General features: G+C 59.3%; 2 protein-coding genes across 3 annotated transcripts; one reads left to right on the top strand and one right to left on the bottom strand.

Annotated features, from left to right (window-relative positions):
- The first annotated feature begins 5 nt into the window (after positions 1 to 5).
- On the top strand, positions 6 to 8543 carry LOC104312687 (zinc finger protein 777). Of its 2 annotated transcripts, none has more exons than XM_069778489.1 (7): positions 6 to 116; positions 405 to 701; positions 972 to 1098; positions 2144 to 2332; positions 3417 to 3638; positions 4400 to 4513; positions 5468 to 8543. In XM_069778489.1, the coding sequence occupies exons 1-7, from the start codon at positions 93 to 95 to the stop codon at positions 6532 to 6534; spliced, it is 2040 nt and encodes a 679-aa protein (XP_069634590.1). In that variant the 5' UTR covers positions 6 to 92; the 3' UTR covers positions 6535 to 8543. The 2 variants fall into 2 exon arrangements, with proteins under 2 accessions (XP_069634590.1, XP_069634591.1); XM_069778490.1 differs by having other exon boundaries at positions 56 to 116; positions 408 to 701.
- A 1674-nt stretch (positions 8544 to 10217) lies between these two features.
- On the bottom strand, positions 10218 to 20476 carry LOC104321446 (zinc finger protein 850-like). Its single transcript, XM_069778527.1, is given in 10 exon segments — positions 10218 to 11788; positions 12615 to 12734; positions 13518 to 13644; positions 14382 to 14789; positions 15457 to 16760; positions 17303 to 17437; positions 17534 to 17662; positions 17984 to 18097; positions 19405 to 19531; positions 20096 to 20476. Coding segments are annotated over 10 exon segments (3624 nt in total). The 5' UTR covers positions 20198 to 20476; the 3' UTR covers positions 10218 to 10730.
- Positions 20477 to 20525: the final 49 nt, after the last annotated feature.

Genomic DNA, 20525 nt, shown 5'->3' with positions numbered 1-20525 from the left:
GCCAGGCCCCGCCCCTGCAAGCGGCGCCTCCTGGCGGCCGGGCGGGCGGCGCTGCCGCAGGGCGCGCGGGGCCGGTGGCGGCGGCGGCGGCCATGTCCCGCCGGGGCCCCGCTCAGGTGAGGGCCGGGCCGGGCCGGAACAGGAGCCTCGGGAGCGCAGGGTACCGCCGGCCGGGCCTAGCGCCAGTACGGGCCCCGCCGGCCGCAGAGCCCGGGGCGGGGGGCGGGGGACACGGACACCCGGACATGCCGGTCCTGAGGGACGGGACGGAGCGGAGCGGGCGCGGGGGGCAGCCAAGGGTCTGGCGGGTCCCCTGGGGGGGATGTGGGGTCCGGGGGAGTCTCTGGGCCGGGGTCTCCCCCCCCGCCTACGCTGCCCTTCATCTCTGCTTCCCCCCCCCGCAGGAGTCGGGCACCCCCAGGCGCAAGGCGGTGCAGGCCATGGGGCCGCGGGCATCGGCGGGGCAGGCGGAGGCCCAGCAGCTGCAGGAGCTGAGGAACCGGACGGAGAGGGCGGAACGGAGGCTGTTGGCCTGCGAGAACCTGGTCGGGGAGCTGGGCAGCAACCTGGCTGCCCTGGGCAGCCTCCTGCAGGAGTACGGGCAGCTGCAGCAGCGGCTGGAGAACGTGGAGAACCTGCTGAAGAACAGGAACTTCTGGATCCTGCGGCTGCCCCCCGGCTCCCGGGGAGAGGTCCCCAAGGTAAGGGCCTCCGGCCTGGCCCCTGGAAGCGCCAGCACTGTGGGGGGGGGGGTTAGGAAATGCCAGAGCCATCTTAGCGGTGAGCTCGGGCAGCTGAGCAGCTGCGAGTCCTGGACTTGCCGCTCGCAAGCCCTGACTGGGCAGGCACGCTTTGGTCTGTGCCTGCCCTGAGCTCCGGCAACCAAAGCCAAGCGCTCAGTTGAACGTGTGTGGTTTCCAGTTATCTAACCGCATCAGAAGTCACCAAGCGCCTAATACTTGTGATTCCAGGTACCGCTTACATTCGATGATGTTTCAGTGTACTTCAACGAGCAGGAGTGGGAGAGACTGGACCGCTGGCAGAAGGATCTGTACAGGGCTGTGATGAGGGGGAACTACGAGATGCTGATTTCCCTGGGTAAGACACAGAGTCTGCACCTCCAGATGAGCTTCTCTCATGGGTAGGCTGGACTGCTTCCCACCACAGCCTGACTGATGGTCTGGTTTGGTGGGGCTGGACACCTGTAGCTAGCAGAACCTCTCTTGGGCAGTCAGACCCATGCATTTTCCCTCCCTCCCCCTTGTCAAGTGATAACAATGTAACAGATGCCTGTAGTAAGTAATAGTAGCAACAGCAACACAGGCAATATTGATTATAAAAAATATCCACGTGAGATGCTGTTTCTAATGGCTGTGTAAGTGGATTCCAGGGTTAGGGAACCATCATGATCTTCCAGCTCAGTTCAGGAATTATCTGGGTGAGGTCTCATAACTGCACCTTGAACAAGTTCGTTTTCTCTCTATTTAGCCCCTATGTAAAGTGACAGGGACATTTCCGTCTGCCTTGGTAAAGAGCTAACCTAATCATGCTCAGTCTTTCTAAGGGCACCCAACATGTTTTTGGATGATTTGGGCTGTAAGATACTCCCCGTCAAAAGCTGTTTCTTGGGCATGACTAGTAATGTGTCGCTCTGTGCAGCTACTGAAGTTGAGGCTTCGCTTTTCTCAATAATATTCTGCAGAAACAGAACAAACCTGTTCCTCTCATGGTCCATCTAATGCAGACATCTCTACAGAGCAGGAAGGTTTCTGTCCCTACACCAGAACAATAGCTCAGAAGAACTGCTCTTTAAGTCACTGTTAAAGTTGAAATGGGAGGAAAATGTTAAAGATAAAGCCTTGCCCTCTCCTTTAAGATTTTAGTCCATGTTCTGTTACTTAGATCTTCTCTGTACTTGAGCTACAGCTGTGCTCATGGGTGGATCCTGCCAAAGGGCCAAGAAAGCAGCACCACCTTTATCGTTAGACCATGGATAATTTATTTGTGTCTGTCTGTGCTGTCTGCTAGCTCTGGGATTACGGAGAGAAGGGTCACCTGAAAACATTTGAGAGTTCGGCAGAATGAAGGTGCAGCCAGTTCCTAATAAAACACGCTGTCCTCTGCTCCTCTGCCCCGTGAGCAGACTATGCTGTGTCCAAGCCTGACATCCTCTCCCGGATCGAGAGGGATGAAGAGCTTTGTGTCAAAGATGGTCAGAAGCCCCCGCTGACGCGTATTGGAGACAGTCAGGAGCCCCTGCAAGCACCAGAAAAGGTGGACCGGGTGGAAGAGGCTTTGGGAGAAGAGGAAGTTCCCATGGAAGCTGACAGAGGTAAATTACATGGGTGCCAGGAGGAGGTAGCAATTCCTGTCTCAGCTTTGTCAGGAGATCTCCCAGAGGTGTCTGTGTTAGAAATGAACTGCTCTGAGGGTCTGTTGACTGTATTGACTAAACCTCCATGGAGTACCTTGAATCTTTCTTCCATGAGGAACATTTACGCTTAGTCAGATGAATCCTGTGGAGAAAAACAAGGCCTGTCAGGAGGGGCTGGGATGGAGTCTAGAGTGGTGGGATAGACCTCTTGTGATCCTTTCCAGTCCTGTTTCTGTGCAGTTTGGCAATCCTTCTTCACCTCATTGTGTGCATGAGCCCTGGGGCTTCCAAAGACACTCCTGGTTGCCTTGCTGAGAGAGGAGACATGGTGGGAAGTGAGGAACCTGGGAACATGCAGTGGGAGGAGGAGGCTGGAGCCACTCTGCTAGTGCTGGGAGGAGCAGAAGTGGTCAGGAGACCCTTGGGACATAGCATGGGAGAGTTGGAAAAAATCAATTAAGAGTGCGAAGGCTGGGCAAGAAGATAGGAGACACTGGAAAGGGACAGGCAGACCCCAACAGAAGAAGAAATGTGTGGGCAGAGCTGTGATCGGGAGCACTTTCCTGCAGGACTGAGGAGGGTCTAATGGGGGTTAAAGAAGCCCCACGAAAGGCCAGGTGGGCACTGGCGGGGGCCAGAGGGCAGGGCAGCCTCTGTCCTTTGGGGAATGTTACTCAGAAACGACACGAGCCCCAGGTGTGTGTTTGGGGGTTGGTTTGTCAAGTGCTTCTGGGAAGAGAGGAAAAACATACCACATAGAGAGAGGCTGTCCCTCTCCTTTGAGATTTTAGTCCATGTTCTGTTACTTAGATCTTCTCTGTACTTGAGATACAACTGTGCTTATGGGCGGATCCTCCCACAGGGCCAAGAAAGCAGCACCACCTTTATTGTTGGACCATGGATAATTTATTTGTGTCTGTCCATGCTGCCTGCTAGCTCTGGGGATAGGGAGAGAAGGGTCACTTTGAGAGTTTGGCAGAATGAAGGTGCAGCCAGTTCCTAATAAAACACACTGTCCTCTGCTCCTCTGCCCCGTGAGCAGACTATGCTGTGTCCAAGCCTGACATCCTCTCCCGGATTGAGAGGAATGAAGAGCTCTGCATCCGAGACGGTCAGGAGTCCCGGCAGACAAGCGTCCGAGACGGTCAGGAGTCCCGGCAGACAAGCGTCCGAGACGGTCAGGAGTCCCCACAGACACCAAAAGAGATGGACCAGAAGGAAGGGGCTTTGGGAGAAGATAAAGTCCCTGCGGAAGTTGACACAGGTAAGTTACATGGGTGCCAGGAGGACTTGCTTCCCTGGGCCATTCCTGTCCCATCTCTCTCGGGAGAGAGAGGTCTAACTGCCTGTGGGAGAGGGCATGGCAGGTCACCGTGCTTAAGAGGAGCATCACCAGCGAAAAGCAGAAGCCTTGGGGTATGTTGGCAAGGTGCTGCTAGGGAAACTGGAAGGGGTTCAAGGGCCTGAACACAAGGCACTGTGGGAATACTACCTGTAGAGTTGGTGGGGAGGGTTTAGGAGGGATGAGGTTGCTCTGCAGAGGTGGCAGCACGCAGCACCTTGGTGACTTTCCTCCCAGCCATCCCTCTGCTTTTGGTCCTTGTGTGTGGCTTCACTCCAGGTCCTTCTAACACCTTGCATGCTTTCCATAGAACCATAGAATCACTTAGGTTGGAAAAGACCTTTAAGATCATCCAAGTCCAACTATAAACCTAACATGGCCAGATCCACCACTAAACCATGTCCCTAAGCGCCACGTCTACTCGTCTTTTAAATACCTCCAGGGATGGTCACTCACCCACTTCCCTGGGCACCCTGTTCCAGTGCTTGAGAACCCTTTCAGTGAAGAAATTTTTCCTAATAACCAATCTAAACCTCCCCTGGTGCAACATGTCATGGCTTCTCAAGCCGCTGCTTTCTCTGGCTCTTCGCCACACTCGCAACACATCTCCAGTCAGCATCACACCAAAGCAGAAAGATGTGAACTCTCCACACGTGTTAAAAATTGCTCTTCTCTGCAAACAGAACTCCCCATCCTCGTGATGAATGTCATGTCCCTGAGTGCACAAAAAGGGCAGCAGCACAGGGAAGATCAGCCTGAGACAGAGATGGAAGAGGACCCGGCTGAGTCCAACACTGGTGAGTAACCCTGTGCAGGGGAGACATGGGACCCTGCAGGCAGGGAAGCAGCTCCAAGCTCACTTGAACCAGAGAGGGGAGAAGGAAGTTTCAGGCTTCTCTTATCACCGAGCAAGGGAGGGGTCTGGTGCTGGGCGTTTCAGCCCTATCATCTCTGTGGAAAGAACAACAGTCCAGCTGGTGTTCCTTCTATCAGAAACTGGGGGTGAGCCGGTCGCAGTAGCATGCTTCCTCCAGCTGTGCTGCATTACGGTAGAGCTGGCCTTGAACTCAGGTGGCCTAATGCTTCCCATGGCATGGCCCTCTTTGTGCCACAAGCAGGGAGTGTAGGAAGGGGGGGCAGCCATCTGCAGATACCCTCTCTTCTGGTCCTGAAGCTTTGCCAAGCTAACGCACAGAGCTTTCCTCTTCCAGGGATCCAGAGCCCGTTTCTGGGACTGGTGGGCAGAGTTAAATGGCACTGGTTCTGGGTGGCTTATGCAAGCTGAATGGCCTGGCTGCAGGGGGAGTGTGGAGAGTTTGCCACACAACCCTCTGCACTGGAGCCGGTTTGCCTGCAACATTTGGCGTTTGCTGGCAGTCCCAAGCTTGACAGAAGTGAAGAGCCTGAAGTACTGCAGGCTGTTGCTTTTCAATGATCTTTTTTCCTGCTGCATCATTGGTGTCGCGGTTTTAGAGGTGGATCCCTTTGCTCCACCAGCCCCGATGGCACTGCAGCAGACCACAGCCTGGTTCTTCCTGGGAGCAAGAGCTCTGCACCCCAAAACCACGCTGGGTTGCTCAGGGTGTGTGGACAGGACGCTGTGGTGGCACCTGCGCCTTTCCAAACTGCGTTCTCAGATTTGTCGGTAGCTCCTTCATTGCTAAAAGCCTGCTCAGTGCTTTGGGACTTAACCACAACCTGGGTTTGTCCTGCGAGCATGGATGACCAATGCCCATGTTGCTCTGTTTCAGAGGAAGGCTCTTTAACAGAAAATGAAAGGGCATGTGAAGGGACTTCTCTTGAAAACATCAAAATTAAGGAAGAGGAGCCTGAAGCATTGCAAGAGGTTTCTGCACCCTCTCCGAGTCCAGAGATCCAGAAGTGCCCCAAAAGTGAGCCAGCCAAGGCCAAGAACAAGAAGAAGCCAAGCAGATGTGCGAGCAGCAGCCTCCTGATGGGCAACTGTCGGCGTGGCTATGTGCGTGAGTGGTCGCACCCCTGCACCGAGTGCGGGAAACGTTTCCGTCTGAAAATCAACCTCATCATCCACCAGCGGAGCCATGCCCAAGAGGGGCCCTACGAATGCACAATGTGCGAGATCAGCTTTGCGGACAAACGCCACCTGGACCTTCACCAGAGCATCCACATAAAAGACAGGGCCTTTGGGGCCAAGGTCTGGGGGAACGTCCACCCAGAGCTGAGGATCCGGCCGAGGAGAAAGTTCTGCGGGGCTTTGTGTGGAGGTGCCCACAGCCTGGGCAATGGGACATATGCTGGGGGTCCCTGGCTGGGCCAGGCCAAGGAGGAGCTAGACAGAGGGAGCCCTAAGTCTCGTAGGAAGTCTGTGCTGAAATGCAGTTTTTGCAAAAAGATTTTCTCTTGCACGTTTTCCCTTCGGCGGCACTTGCAGACCCACTCGCAGGAAAGGCCGTATTGCTGCACCACCTGCAAGAAATGCTTCACCCGTAGAACTCACCTCTTGCGCCACGAGAAAATACACGACCGCCAGAAAGCCCTGGCTGCACTCCAACAGCCCGTGACCGTCATGCCAGCACCCAAGCAGCCCCAGCCACAAGGAGCCCCAGAGACACCCACAGGCGGGAGCGTTCCTCACTCACCAGCCCAGGCATCCGAGATAAATGTTAGCCCTGTGGCCACCGCAGCCAAAGCAGTTCCAGCAAATGAGCTCCCGATCGGTCCTGCAGAACTCGGACCGCCAGACAAGAACTGCCACATCCTCGGCTGGGGTGGGAGAGCTGTCCAGCCTGTGGTTAGACTAGGAAACAGGGCAGCGCTTTCAGGGGTGACGGAGAAATGACAACAGGAGAAATCCGAACTGCTTGTGGCCCTGGAGAGAACCTGTGAGCATTGATGTTGCACATGGTGGGGCACTGGGGTTGTGAACCATCTGTCCACTGGATTTTAGGAGCTTTCCTGAATTGCAGAAGGAAACAAAAGCTTGGATACCACCATAGAGAGCAAATTACAGAATCCTCCAGTGACCCTAAATGCTTTACCATTCCTCAGACTCTCGTGTCTGCTGGCTATTGCATGAAATTTTCCCAAGCTGACCTTCCAGCAGCTGAGCTCACCTATTGATGCTGGAGCTGACCCCTCACATTTGGAAATAAAATTACATGGTGAAGAGGACAAAGGGAACACAATCAAGCTGGCAAGCCAGGCAGCCTTCCCAAGGAGCTCTTCACTTCACTGACAAAGTTTCTTCACCAACACGCCAGATGAAGAAAGCATGGCATCTCCGAGACCCCATCGTGTCCTGGCCATGCTTGTCTAATAACCCACCCTGGTGAGGAAATCTGCTAACCCCTCAATCAGATTGGGAACATCTGGGCGTTGCATTGGAAGATCCATAGAACAAATCAAACCACAATATTTTCTGCTTGCGAGGGTGCTGCGGATGTTTCTGAGGTCCCAGCAGCACTCCTTCCTTCAACGAAGCCAGCCCGTGAGAGCCAGAAACACCCACGAGAGTTAATTCCCTCAGGACCAGCCTGCACAGATGGAGAGTCACTTTAGAAATATTTCACGGGTAAGATTACTCCTGTGCTGCAGCAGCAGTCCATGCGAGGACCCATCCTTGGCGCTCAGGCGTTTTGGCTGCCACATGCTGACACTGGTTCTTGCACGGGAGCAGCCCCTCCACTCAGCCCCGCTGCAGAAGGAAGTTCCCACTCTCCAAACTGCAGGTCATCTCCTTTAGTCATGTGCAAAATCCCACCATAACTAATCCTATGGAAGACTAGTTCTGCTAGCTACCTCAAATGTCTTGTGGAGTGAGACCTGCCTGGAGGCAGAGGAGCAACTGGAGCCCAGTAAGCAATGAAAGTCAGGCCAGGTGTGGCTCCGGTGTCCCCAGGAATCACTCGAACCGCACGTGTCCACGGCCAGAGCCCTGTATGCATCACGTGCACTGCTGGGAACCACGAATCATGTACCAAGAGAAGAAATTGGTCCTGGTGGCATCACTGTGCAGACCAAATGGAGAAGCTGTTAAGACTCCTGAGTTTAGTTTTCTGGGTTTTTTTTTTTTTCATTGAGTTGTTTAATGTAATTATTTGACATCACAAAGTCTCTGTCCTTCTCTAGGCAGGGAGCATGGGGAAACTGTTTATCACAGTTTTCATTCCTGGCCACTTACAAGGTCTGGTGGGCTGCAGAGGTGCTGCTGTGGGCAGCGTGCTTTGGGCACCAAGAAAAGGCCCGTGCCGCATCCTGCTGTAATCCTTGGTGCCAAGCGGTGCCCAGCCACCTCTGTGCCCCGCAGGAGGGACAGCAGTGTCAGAGCTGCTCCTTGGGGACACACACGATGTCCCACTGCTTCTCTGGGCCAGTTTCTCACTCAATTCCTGTCCCCTGGGATTGTAGAGTGTGCCTGGACTGTAGTTTTAGCCATGAGGGGGTGACGGTGGCAGACAGGTTGGCCCCGTGTCCCCAGAGGGATGGCATTGCCTGCTGCTAAGCCCTGTAGGATACAGGGGTGGTTGACACCTTACGGTCACACAGTGATGGTGCGTCTGGTAGTGAGCTGTGCTCTGGCACAGCACGGTGGTGTGGGCTCTAGTGACCGAGCTGGTTATCCCTGCCCTGGTAGAGATCCCAGTAACCCCCAGTTGATCCTAGTGACACGGGATGAGTTAGCGGGCGTGATGGTATTGCTGGTGGGCAATACCTCCAAGGCCAGTGTGGAGGGGCCAACTGCCCCAGCCAGGGCATTTCTTCTGAAGCTGTTGTGACTGGGACCAGCATTTCCTATGAAATCCCAGATCCCTTTCTCAGGCTATGGAATCAATAAAGTATTTGTCTGTACTGCTGCCTGCTTGGTCGGGCTGAGCTGGCACCCTCACGCACTGCTTGTGACTGAATGATTGGCCTGGGCAGAGTGAGGCAAAGAGCAGCTCCAGCCTGAGGGGGCCCCATGGGGGGTCACTGCTGGCAGCTCTGTCACCCCCTTCTGTGCAGTGGCTGGCCAAGACCCTGGGGAACATCCCAAGGGTGAATGTGTGGGGAAGCATAGGACTGTCATCTACCATTGCACCTGGGAGGGCAGTGGTGGCTAGGGGAGCCCTAAGAACGGGGCTGTGCCTGGGGCAGCCTCCGTGAGAGCCTGGGCCCAGCCTCTGTGTTCCTTCCCATCACTCTGAGGAGCCCCCAAGCCACCTCTGTGGCTGCACAGGGCCATGCAGGGGGACGCTGTGGCCCTTCGCTGCCATCCTGGGCCTCACTGGACACCCCCCAGTATGTCCCAGTCCCTTGCGCAAGGTCCAGCACCCTGGTGTGTGCCCCAGGGCTGGGCAGAGGGGCAGGATTCTCCCTGGCCCTGGCAGCTACAGGACTCTGCCCAGGGCAACACAGGCTGCCCTGCCGGGTGCTCTGCCTGCACCTGACACAGCCGCCGAAGCCACTAGGGGTGCCCTCGGTGGGTAAGGCCACCATGAACTCAGCCCGTGGCAGCGGCCATGCTGTGTGAGGGTGGAGGTGCAGGTAGGGATGTCCCCGGGGTGTTGTCACCCACCACTGTCCCCAGCGTGTCCCCTGGAATTGTCACCCATGCACCCCAGGCCAGGGACTCCCCTGGCCAAAGCGAGGGGATGCAAGCGCTGCCTGCGCCCTGGCATGCCGCTGCTTGCGAGTGCCCAGGGCTGGCACGGTTCCACTGGGGACTCGGGCTGCTGAGCCCCAGAGAGCCATGCTGGGTGCTCCCCCCATGGGGACGAATATGGCGGGTGCAGTGGGCTGAGCCTGGGGACACCCTGACCCCGGGGCCTGAGGCTGCCTCATGCCAACCCACCGTGGCGGTTGCCACACGGGGAACCGTGGCCAGGAAGGTCGAGTTGTCTGTAGGCAGGAGGATGAGTGGCCAAGGGGACCAGGGCAAGGCAAGCAACATAGTGGCCCTGAGTGCCACAGGCAGGGCTGCAGGCAGGAGGGAGGCATCGCTCTGTCCTGCCAACACACCCTCAGCACTGCTGGGGAGTCCCATGGGGCCCAGATCCCTTGGAGTGGGGCTGTGATTGGCAGCTCCACATTCCCGTGGGCTTGTACATTCCTATGGGGCAGCTCCGCATTCCTCCCCTCATGGCCCAGTCCTCCTCCCCAGGACTGGCAGGCAGCCCAGGGCCGTCACACTCAGGCTCCTGCTTTGTGTTAATTGCAAGAACTCATCCCCAGGGTGCCTGATGCCAGCTGGGCTGCAGAGGGCTGGGGCAAGTTGCTGGGCTCTTCCCCCCAGCCCCTGCCCAGAGCAAAGGGCCTCGCGCCATTGCAGGTGATGGGAAGCAGCGGGTGATGGCGGGGACACAGGGCAGTTGCCCGTGGTGTGCCGAGCACGAGCTGAACACCTGACTGCACCCACAGGAGAAGTGTACATTATATCTCACAGGGCCGCATACCCACAGCTCCCTTTGCCGGGTGGAGGCTACACGGTGCTAGCCGCCTGAGACTGCCTCTTGCCGACACCCCAGAGTGCAATAGGAGACCACATCAGCGCAGTCTTTTATCCGAGTCTCTTCCTGGCTCATCCAATGACCCTGACTGCTGCCCAGCCACAACAGCCCCTACCCGGGCCACCGAATGCCCCCACGCCATCGCCATGCTGGTAGTCTTTAAATAACCCTGAGTTCGACCGCGCCGCGGTACCCAACACAGCTGCTCCTCAGCCAAATTCCCCTTCCACAGGACAGCGGCACAATCCAGGTCGGCTCTGGCTGCCGAACCTCCTCCGCTGCCTCTTGGGCTAGTCTCTTCAGACGCTGCACGTTTCCCTACCCGCACACACATCAGCCTGCCTCCGTCCTCCTCCTCCTGGAGACCCAGGCAGTGCAGAGCCCCACGGCAGTGCAGAGTGCGCCGCGGTGGTGCCACGAGCCCCACAGCCCTGCGGACAGCCCCGCGGTGGTGCGACACCAGCTGCCTGGTGTGTCCCCTCGTTGCAGGCTGCTGCACTTCTGTGGAACAGCCTGGAGAAACTGCCCCTTCCCTTCTCCAGCTTTCACGCTACCGATTATCCTGGGTCAAAGCCTTGCAGGGGCTGGTCTCCAGCTCCCGGTCATGGTTTGGCAAGCTGACAGCAGGAGAGCTGGCAATGGCGTGGACCTTCTGGTGGTGATTCAGAGACTGCCGGTGCCGGAAACTCTTGCTGCAGCCGTTGCACTGGAAGGGCCGCTGCTGGGTGTGCCGGCGCTGGTGCTCTTCCAGCGACGCTTTCTGGGGGAAGCTCTCCGTGCATTCGATGCAGCGGTAGAGCCGCTCCCCGGCAGCGCTGGCCCGCGCGGGCCGGCCTGTCCACCCACCCCGCAGCTGCACCCCGTGGATGCGCTGGTGCTTCTGGAGGTGGTGCTTCTGGATGAAGCCCTTGCCGCAGGCAGAGCAGCGATAGGGACGCTCCCCAGTGTGGATGCGGTAGTGCTTGTTGAGGTTGGACTTCTCATTGAAGCTCTTCCCGCAGGCAGGGCACTGGAAGGGACGCTCGCCCGTGTGCAGGCGCTGGTGCCGCAGCAGCGCGGCGTGGTGGGCCAGGCTTTTCCCACAGGCTGTGCAGATGAAGGACCCATTGTTCTTCCTCGCCTGGTTCTGCTGCCGTGCCAAGAGGTTGCGCTTCAGCCGGACGCTCTTCCAGCCCAGCGGGAGCGCGCGGGACTCTTCCCCCACGGCACAGGGACGATGCTCCTCCAAGCTGGGCTGTGATGAGGCCACCTCTGCGGTAGTGTCTTCTCCCAGCGGCATTCCCTGGGGCAGGGTGAACGGATGGTCAGTCCCCACACCGAGCACATGCTCTGTTGGGAAGGGCAAGCCCGGGGCAGGATGAGCTTCCACCGGCACCACCACGGGCTTAAATTCAGACTGGGCGGTCCCGTGTTTGCAAAACTCCCCTAAGCCCTCTGCTGCTGCCTTCTGCTCGTCCAAGCCAGCGTGGCTCTCCCAGGGCACTGGCTGCTCCTGGCTCAGGGGAACCTCCTCTTCCAGTCTCACTGAGGGTGCCTGTGGCAAAGCCAGGATTTCAGATCCTTCCTCCTGGGGCTGCTGCTCTTCTGTCTTGATCACAATCTTCTCACCTGCTGAGAGACAGCAATTCATTCCCGGCAAGGGAAGCTCTCCCATGCCCGCAGCCCCAGTGCAGGCACGGGAGCCGAGCTTCCCCTGCAGCACATTGGTGAGACGAATCAGCAAATGTGCCGTTAGAAAGAGAGCAGGAAGGTTTTACTGAGAATGAAAAGGGAGAAGGACACAGGAGGTGGAGGGGGCATTGGCATCTGTTGGGGGTTACCCAGATATCTTGTTGGACCTCAGGGACATTTGATGGACTGACAGTGCAATACTCATAAAGAAACCAAAACAGAGGAAACATGAACGCAAAGTTGAGGTGCAGAGTCCTCTGTCCTGGAAGGAACTTTGTCAGGAATGGCAGAGTTTAGATGGGTGAATCTGGGGAAAAGGATCAAAGCAAAACCTTCCAGGAGCAGGAGGGAGTGTCTGTTTGCAGGTGTACAGCTGCACAGCCACCCTCGCACTAAGCCTTGCCCCAGCTCTCCCTATTTTCCACTCTTTATGGCAAGGGGGCTCTTCTGGGCTTAAAGATTTGGTCTTAAAAGTTTTAAGGAGCCCCCAATCACATGGCTTAAATTCCCCGACAGCTTCTGACCACCTACAAGACTGGAAACGCTCCCTGCAGGGACGTGATCTGCTCGGCTGGCCCTGTCTCTAGCAGGAGCAGCAGTGGCACTGCTGTGGGCAGGCTCCAACCCGCCTTGCTTTGTGGGCAGGCAGCAGCGGCATGCAGGCAGCAGCAGAGCAGCACAGCAGGCATAGACCCTGCCCAGCCCAGGCACGTCGCTAGTGCTCATTCTCAGCCTTCGCTGCCAAGCAGCTGCTGTGACTCACCGGCGCCAAGGTGCCCCAACACAGCTCCCTTCTCTGGCAGTCCATGGGTCCTCGTACCCAAATCCTCCCCATCATTGGCCAGTGGCAGCAGAGCAGGTTTGGAGCTGGCATCTCCAGGCCCTGGGAAGGAAGAAGGGGCAGTACGAACTGCTGACGCTGGGGACCAGCACCAGCTCCCCTCGATAAAGGGCTGCTCTTGCACAGCGGGAGCTGTGGGGCACCCAGAGGGGTCCTGGGCTCCCAAAGCAGTAGCTCAGGTTTCCCAGGACTGTCTGAGCAAGCAGGCTGGTGTCAGCCAAAGCAGGCAAATGACTTCAGTTGCCCCAAGAAGAAGTGACAGCTGGGCACTCAGCCTTTAAAATTTCAGCCAAAAATAATTAGTGCTAAAATTTAGGACTGTCTGCAGCAAATCCCTACAGGGTGGTATACATACAGCCCGTGTCCTGGCAAAAAATGGTGCAGGAACGCAGGTTGCAGACACAGTGTGGGCACATCACTGTCCTGACCGCACAGGGAGGACTCCTCTGCTCCCGCAGACACTGTGCTGAGTCCTGGGATGCCAGTGGATGTCTGCTCCTCCTGCAGTGCTCCTGCTCACGGGGGCAGAGCCTCACAGGGCAAGTCAGGGCTGACAGAGGGCCAAATCCTGGCAGTGTCTGAGTTCCCCCACTGACAGCACTGCTGTGTTGGCAAGATGAGGTGTTCTTTGGATACACAGGGTAAGCATGAAGCACTGTTGTCACCCACCAAGGGGCACCAAACCTTAAACATGTAAAGGCATCACCTCTCACTACCTGTTCTCCTCCACACACCCAAACAACACAGCAGCCTACAAGTAGTTGTAAGCTGGATTCAGCCCAGGGGATGATAATGTGTCTGACATGAGTAGAGACTGATCCTCACCCAGAGAGACCACAGCCTCGTAATTCCCCTTCATCATGATCCTGCAGAGCTCCTTCTGCCGGCTGTCCAAGCTCCCCCACTCCTGCTCTGGCAAACTGGCCGCGTCATCCTCGCACACCGCTGGCACCTGAAACCACAGGAGGCACCGCCTTGGCGCTTCCCTACCTTGTCCAACCCCCCCCCAGTCCCCACCACTCCCCCCAGAAAGCAGAATGTGGGGTAACGCAGTGTGGGTCCAGAGCTTCTATGGAAAGAAGCCATGTCGCAGCCTGAACCCAGGGAACAATTTCAAGATGGCTCAGCGAGGCTCAATTGTTTCCCCCCACACACAACCAGGACAGATTCTCAAGCACCTCTCGTTCCCTTGATCCACACCAGCAGCCTGAAGCAGCCAGGTGAGCAGTAACCCCCTCATGCAGGAGCAGGATGGGTGGGAAGTTACCGTCCCACCGGTGAGGTGACCAGTGGGACCCAACAAGGCTGAAAATGCTCAGGGGGCTTGTGCTCTGCTCCCCCTCTTCACTGGGGACAGGAAGGAGTGGGCAGTCTCCGACTGCTGCCTTGGTGTGCTGGCTCCCAAGGTAGAGCACTGGAGGGGGCACATCCATGCTGCTCTGCGCAGCTCCCCACAAGAGCCAATGCCACACCTCACCAGTCGCGCTGTCGCCTGAGGCGCGTCTCCACTACCTTGGGCATGTCACCATTACCCAGGGCTCATCTGCATCACCTTGGACACATCCCTGTTAGCTGGGGCTTGTCCCTCTTTGTCACCATGGGCACATCCCTGTTAGCTGGGGCTCGTCCCCGTTACCCAGGGCTCGTCCCCATCACCTTGGGCACGTCCCCGTTGTGTGGGCCCGTTACCTTGGGCTCGTCCCCACCGGGGCCCGGGCCGGGCCTGGGTGCCCAGCGGCTGCGGTGCTGGAGCTGGCGCTCGACGTGCTCCAGCCGCCGCGTGTTCTCCTGCACCAGGGCGGCCAGGGCGGCCCACTTGCGCTCCAGCCGACTGCCGAAATCCAGCACCGCTTTCTCCAGCCCCGTCACCTTCTTCTCGGCCGTCTCCGCTCTCCCCTCCAGGCTCAGCAACCTCAGGGCCTGCGACTCCACCTTCCTCTCCACCGCCTGCACCGCCGCCACCACCGTCCACAGCGAGATCTCGGGCACCGCCGCTGCCTTGTCCCCCTCGGGGCCGGGCCCGTGGCCGGGGAGGGGGCCGTGGCCGTGGGGCTGCGGCGGGAGCGGCTGCCAGGCCTCGGGCCCCCACTCGGGCTCCTGTCGCGGGGGAGGAGAGGAGCGATGAGGGGCCGCCCCGCTCGCTGGGGCCGGTGAGCCCGCCGCACCGTTTCCCCTCCCGCCCCTCACAGCGCCTCAGGGCCCGCCCGCCCGGGCCCACCGACCCCAGCGCCGGGGGCTAACACCGAGGCTCGCCGGCAGCGGAGCGGGGCGGGGTGTGTGCGGGGGGGGTATCGCTCCCCTCCGCCCGGTGCCCGCGGTGGCGGTGGGGGCCGAGGGGAACCGCCGCCTCCCGTGTCCCGTGTGTCCGTCCCCCCCCCGCCCGCCCCGTACCTGAGCGGGGCCCCAGCGGGCCATGGCCGCTCGCGCTGCCGCCGCCGCCGCGCCACAGCGCCCCCTGGCGGCCCGCCCGCAGCACCGCCCCGCGACCGCCCCAACTCCCCCCCCCCCGCCCGCCTCCGGTGCCCGGACGGACACGGACACGGACACGGACACGGACACGGACACGGACACGGACACACCGGCACCGCCGCTCCTGCCCGTTCGTCCAGCCCGCGAACTCCCCCCCCCAACCTCAAGACCCGGTGCTCCTCCGGCTTCGCTCCCCACCGCATCCCCCCACCAGCATTCCCGGTACCCCCCCACCACCCCCGCGCAGCGCTCGCCGGGGACGGCCAGGCACGGCAGGGTGCCCCCCCACACCCACCTCCCCCCGGAGCCAGAGGAAGCCACGTTCAGCCACGGAAAGCATCCTTATTTCTATGGCATCTAATTGGCGCGCTCTCCAGTAAAGGGACGAGTCCTCCACCGCAGCAGCACCCGCTCCCGGTGTCCCACCCGTCCCACCGGGGCTTCGAGAACAAGGAGTGACCCGCACACCGAGGGTCTGCACGGGCAGGGCTGGGCGCCCGCCGTCCCCGCAGCAGGGCAGGAAAAACTGGGCGACGCTGCCCGTGTTCCAGCCTTCATCGGACTCGCTCACATCCGCGGTCAAAGAGGGAAAGGAGAAGGTCCGACGGGAGTCTCCTGTCCCCGGGGAGGACACCTCCCAGCTTCCCAACCCCTCTTCTACTATGCTTCCCGCTTCACGCCTCTGCGTCCGCGCCTAAATGTGTGCCGGTGGCACGGGCAGCTGGTCCCCGCAGGGGTACGGCCTCCCCTGCCGCATGTGGATCCTCTGGTGCACGATCAGGTGGTTGTGCCGCTTGAAAGTCTTCTGGCACACGCCGCACTGGTAGGGCCGCTCGCCCGTGTGGGACCGGTGGTAGCGGACAAACTCAGAGACCCACGCGAAGCTCCTGTTGCAGCAGGGACAGAGAATGAGTTGGTGGCTAGTGTGTTGTCGCTGGTGCAGGATCAGAAAGCTCTGGCTGGAGAACCTTTCCATGCATTCGTTGCACGTATACATCATTTTCCCAGGTGACAGCGGGTATCTCTTGGGGCTGGGCTTCCCCCACACCGTGCTGTGGTCCCTGCTCAGGGGTCGGGACTGGGAGGCAGGGCACTGGGCCCGGCCGGAGCGCTCCTCCGCCTCCAAGGACTGGCAAAACCCCTTAGCCGCTCGCGCCCGTAGGTGACGCCGGATTTTCTTCTTGGACATGAAGTTGCGGTTGCAGTGCACGCAGATGTAAGGCACCCAGTTGCTGTGGCTCCGCTCATGAATGATGAGGTTGATCTTCAGCAGAAAGTTCTTCCTGCACACGGGGCAGGAATAGAATTTCTCCCGGGTGGAATTTCGCTGGCAGGCCGCAGTCCGGCCCGTGCAGGAGCCGTCCATGGCCTCTCCCGGGGCGGCGACCGCGCAGCTGGGATCTGCCTGTGCCGTTGCTCTGCAGACATCTGGTATCGCCTTCTTACCCAGTTCTTTGGGAACGTCTGCTGCCAGACCTTGGCCACCATTCCCTGAATCTTTCACGTCCCCCTCTTCCAGGGGTGTTTCAGGCACTGCCAGCTTCTCCGCAGCAACCTCCTCCTGCGGTACCTCCACTGGGATCCCCACCTCGGCATCTGCTGGGAATTTTTCAGAACCCAAACATCACTCTTCTATGTGGTTTTGAGGACAAGGCATAAAGAGCAAAGGGCTTTCCTCCCACCCCCCCCTTGCCTCCCACACCCTCCCCAGCCAGCAGCCAGCACAAATCTCAGCCCGCTCTCCTCTTCCAGCTCAACGTCTTCACACCTGGACTGCACGAAGACCGGGCACAGCTACAGCTCATCCCTGCAGACACCCCAAGGGTGGTTTGAGATGACAAATGTCACCTAGGTAGGATGGGGGGTCTAATAGAAACATCAGGGCTCGTCCTTCGAAGCAAATCAACTGGGTGGGCTGGTTCACACCGTGCCATGCCTCATCCTTTACAGTTTCAAGGCTGGCAACAGGATTTACTGCCAGAACCCTTTCTTGGCCTGTCTGAATCATGTAAAATCCTGTCTTGAAAGCCCCAGGCCCAGAGAGAGCCCTGTGCAAACTTCCTGCTGCCCTCCGAGTGTGCCAGCGGCTCCTCGAGGCTGCCAGCCCCACCAAGGAGGGATGAAGGGCTCTGTCCCAGTACCTGCTGCGGGAGGACGCAATGGAGACCGGTTCAGATTCACCGCTTCATGACAGCACCTGGAAAGAGGGCAGGAAGGGGACGGGGTTGGCTGGCCGAGATCTGCTGGGACAGCGGTGGCTTCATGAGGGACATGTGCTGTGAAGGCAAGAAGAGCAATGATTATGATGGGTGAGATACAGCCAGGCAGGGGCCTGAGATCCCTCGCATCAGCTGGGTTTGCCAGCCACTCACAGGCACTGCAGTTTGCTGTGACCGCCAGGCTCCTGCTTTCCTCCGGGTCCATACGGTTCCCCTCGCAAGGCTCCTTTGTCGTCATCTCCAGCAGACCATTTTTGCTCGCGCAGCTCGGGCAGTTTAGCTCTGGGGAGGAGAAGGGCACTTGGCTTTACCAGCAGCCAGCTGGGAACTCAGAGGAGCAAGCACAGGGGTGGGGGTGCCCCCTCCCAGGCCTGCAGGGGATCAGGATCTTTGCAGCAGCACACAGCAGCTGCTGGGTCAGGGGAGGGTGACCAGGCTATCGATGTGTCCCAGCACGTTCCCTGTGTCCTCTCCCAGCACAGGCTGTCTATAGCCATCGCAGGAGACACCTCAGTCCCTGTGGCTGAGGGCAGGGACCACAATCGTCCCAGTAAGCGGCCAGGAGCCAGAATCCTGGCACAGAAGAAACCCAGTGTCACACACCTACGGCTGGCTGCAGAGATATGTTTGCTTCTTCCAGGTCTGACTCCGCCAGTGTGCACAGCTCTTCTGCTCTTTCGATCCGAGATAAGAGTTCAGGTTTGGATAGGGCACAGTCTGTTCAAGAGCAAGACAGACATCAGAGGCAAGATGCCACAGCGTCTTTGAGGGTGCGCCCACAGCCTGTCAGCACAGAGTCAGTCCCAGCCCAGAAAAACTTCATCTCCCACCAGGGCCGGGTCAGTGCCAGTGGCACATTGGGAGTTACAGGCAGATAGGGACCAGCAGGCAGCACTTCTAGAGGAGAATATGAAAAGCATCCTCTGGCATGTCTGACAACTCCCCCAGCAACAACTGCAAGAAAATCCATCCTTGCTCCACAGGGGGGAAATCCCTGCTACAGAAACCACCCCTTCGCCCAGAAATTCATCTTACAGATAGGAAAATGCTGTGAAGCACATAAGAGAATTGTAAGGCTCTTGATTTGAGTATTAGAGTGGGTACACCTCCCCACAGCTCCGCAGCCTGCCTCGCTACCTGTCTCTGCTCCAAACCACCACGTATCAGTACTGCTGCTCCTCACCAGCCAGGAGCTCAGCCAGCTGGAACGCGCAACGCTGGGTGAGGATGAACGGCTGACTCGCCCCACTTCGACAAGAGGCACTGCGAGGGGAAGGCAGGAGTTTCCTGCCCTGATCTGGGATTACGCTCGCCCCTCAACTCCTTCCTCAGCACTTTTGCTCTGGCTCCTCAGGCTGTGCTTGCAGGGGACTCCCATGGCATGAGAGGGTGGCCCTGGCTGGGAAGTCCAGGCTCCCGCTCCATCACCTGAGCACCAGAAAGAATTAATTACAACCACAAGGCTCTAGGTGTGCTAAGCAGGGTGTCATAGCATTGTTTAGGATGGAAAAGACCTTTAAGATTGAGTCCAACCGGACTTTTTGGAAAGCTCATTTCCACCTGCGAGGGCCACACATTTGAAAATCGAGCCAGAGGCAGCCCAAGTGCTGCCCCATGAGATCATCTCCCCCGCCTAGCTCTCCCTCTGCAACGAGGGAGTGCGACCAGCCTCGCTTCCCACACCAGGCAAATGGACAGCACATCTGCCACACTGACGGGAAACCACATGAGGATCTAGAGAGATATGGAAGCAGGAATTTCTGTGGTGAAAAGAGGGAATTTCTGTGATGACAGCCTGGGGAGCTCAGCGTACCTGTTCTCCAAGAGGAGAAGACACTGAGCACTTACTACCCCTCCTGCGTGTACCTGCCAACCTCCGACCTGCCAGAGAGAAGGGACAGGGAATCGAGTGGATCATCTGAGGACTGTAGATCCCAGTGAAACGCAAAGACGCAGAAAAGTAACCCTGAGAGAGCTCCCCGGGCAGCAACGGCAACTGCCAAACCAGTGCAAACAGAGCCTACACAGGGACACCAGCATCTCGTAGTTGCCTTCCATCACGGTCCTGTACAGCTCCTTCTGCCCATCGTCCAGGCTTGCCCACTCCTGCCTGCTGAAGTGCACCGCGATGTCCTCGAAAGTCACTGGCTCCTGGGAGCACAGGGGCTGGGCTGTAGGAGGGGGCAGCTCCCCCTCAAACAGCTCCCAGCCCCTCAGACACCGCCCCCCCGGCCCAAACAGCCCCCCAGAAGGAGTCTCACATGCTCGCTCCCAGCCGCCACAAAGCCCACCCCAACCTGCTCCCAGCCCCCCAGCAACCCCACCAGCAGCCCACTTGATTCACCCACAGCCTCCTGAAAGCCACCTCAGCCCCCCCCAAACAGCTCCCAGCCCTTCAGCGGCCCCCTAAGCGACCCCCAAGCTCCCTCTCGGCCCCCTCAACTTCCCAACAGCCCCCCGAGCGGCCCCACAGGCTCACCCCCAGCCCCCCCCCAGCCCCCCAATGACCCCAGGAGTGACCCCTCCAGCCCCACTTCCAGCCCCCTAAGCGGCCCCCCCATTACCGGCCCCCAGACACCCTTCAGCCCCACAACGGCTCCACAAGCGACTCCCCCTCACCTCCTCCAGGCTCACCCCTTGCTCCCCACAAGCGATTCCCCAGGCTCAGCCCCGCACCTTCCCGCCTCCCCTCCGGCCCCCGGCCCCGGTCCGTACCACCGGGAGCAGCAGCGTCCAGGGGGGCCAGTCCCTCAGGGCCGCCTCCGCCCGTTCCAGCCGCCGCTCCAGCGCCTCGAGGCGGGCGTTCAGCTCCGCCATGGCCCCCGCCGCGGCCGCGGGGGAACGGCCAGGGCCAGGGCGGCCCGCGCCGCCGCCGCCGCCGCCGCCGCCGGCCCGCCTTCCCGCCGGCGGGACACAGCGCCCCCTGCCGGCCGGGCGCCAGCGCGCCGGTGCCGGGTTGGGGTGGAGGGCGACCGGTATCGGCAGCCGCCGCCCGGTGTCACTGGCGGGGAGAACTTCGGAGGATTTCCTCCCAGCTGGCTGCCCCTCTTCGATCAGCCGTTTCTCGGTGACCGACGGCCGTCCATCACTCCCGCCGCCCGGCGCGGCGCGGCGGGCCGCCGGCCGACCGGGGGCGCTGTGGCCG

This window comes from Haliaeetus albicilla, chromosome 2 (assembly GCF_947461875.1).
Source record: "Haliaeetus albicilla chromosome 2, bHalAlb1.1, whole genome shotgun sequence".
Taxonomy (NCBI): Eukaryota; Metazoa; Chordata; class Aves; order Accipitriformes; family Accipitridae; genus Haliaeetus; species Haliaeetus albicilla.
This window is presented reverse-complemented; position numbering and strand designations above follow the sequence as displayed.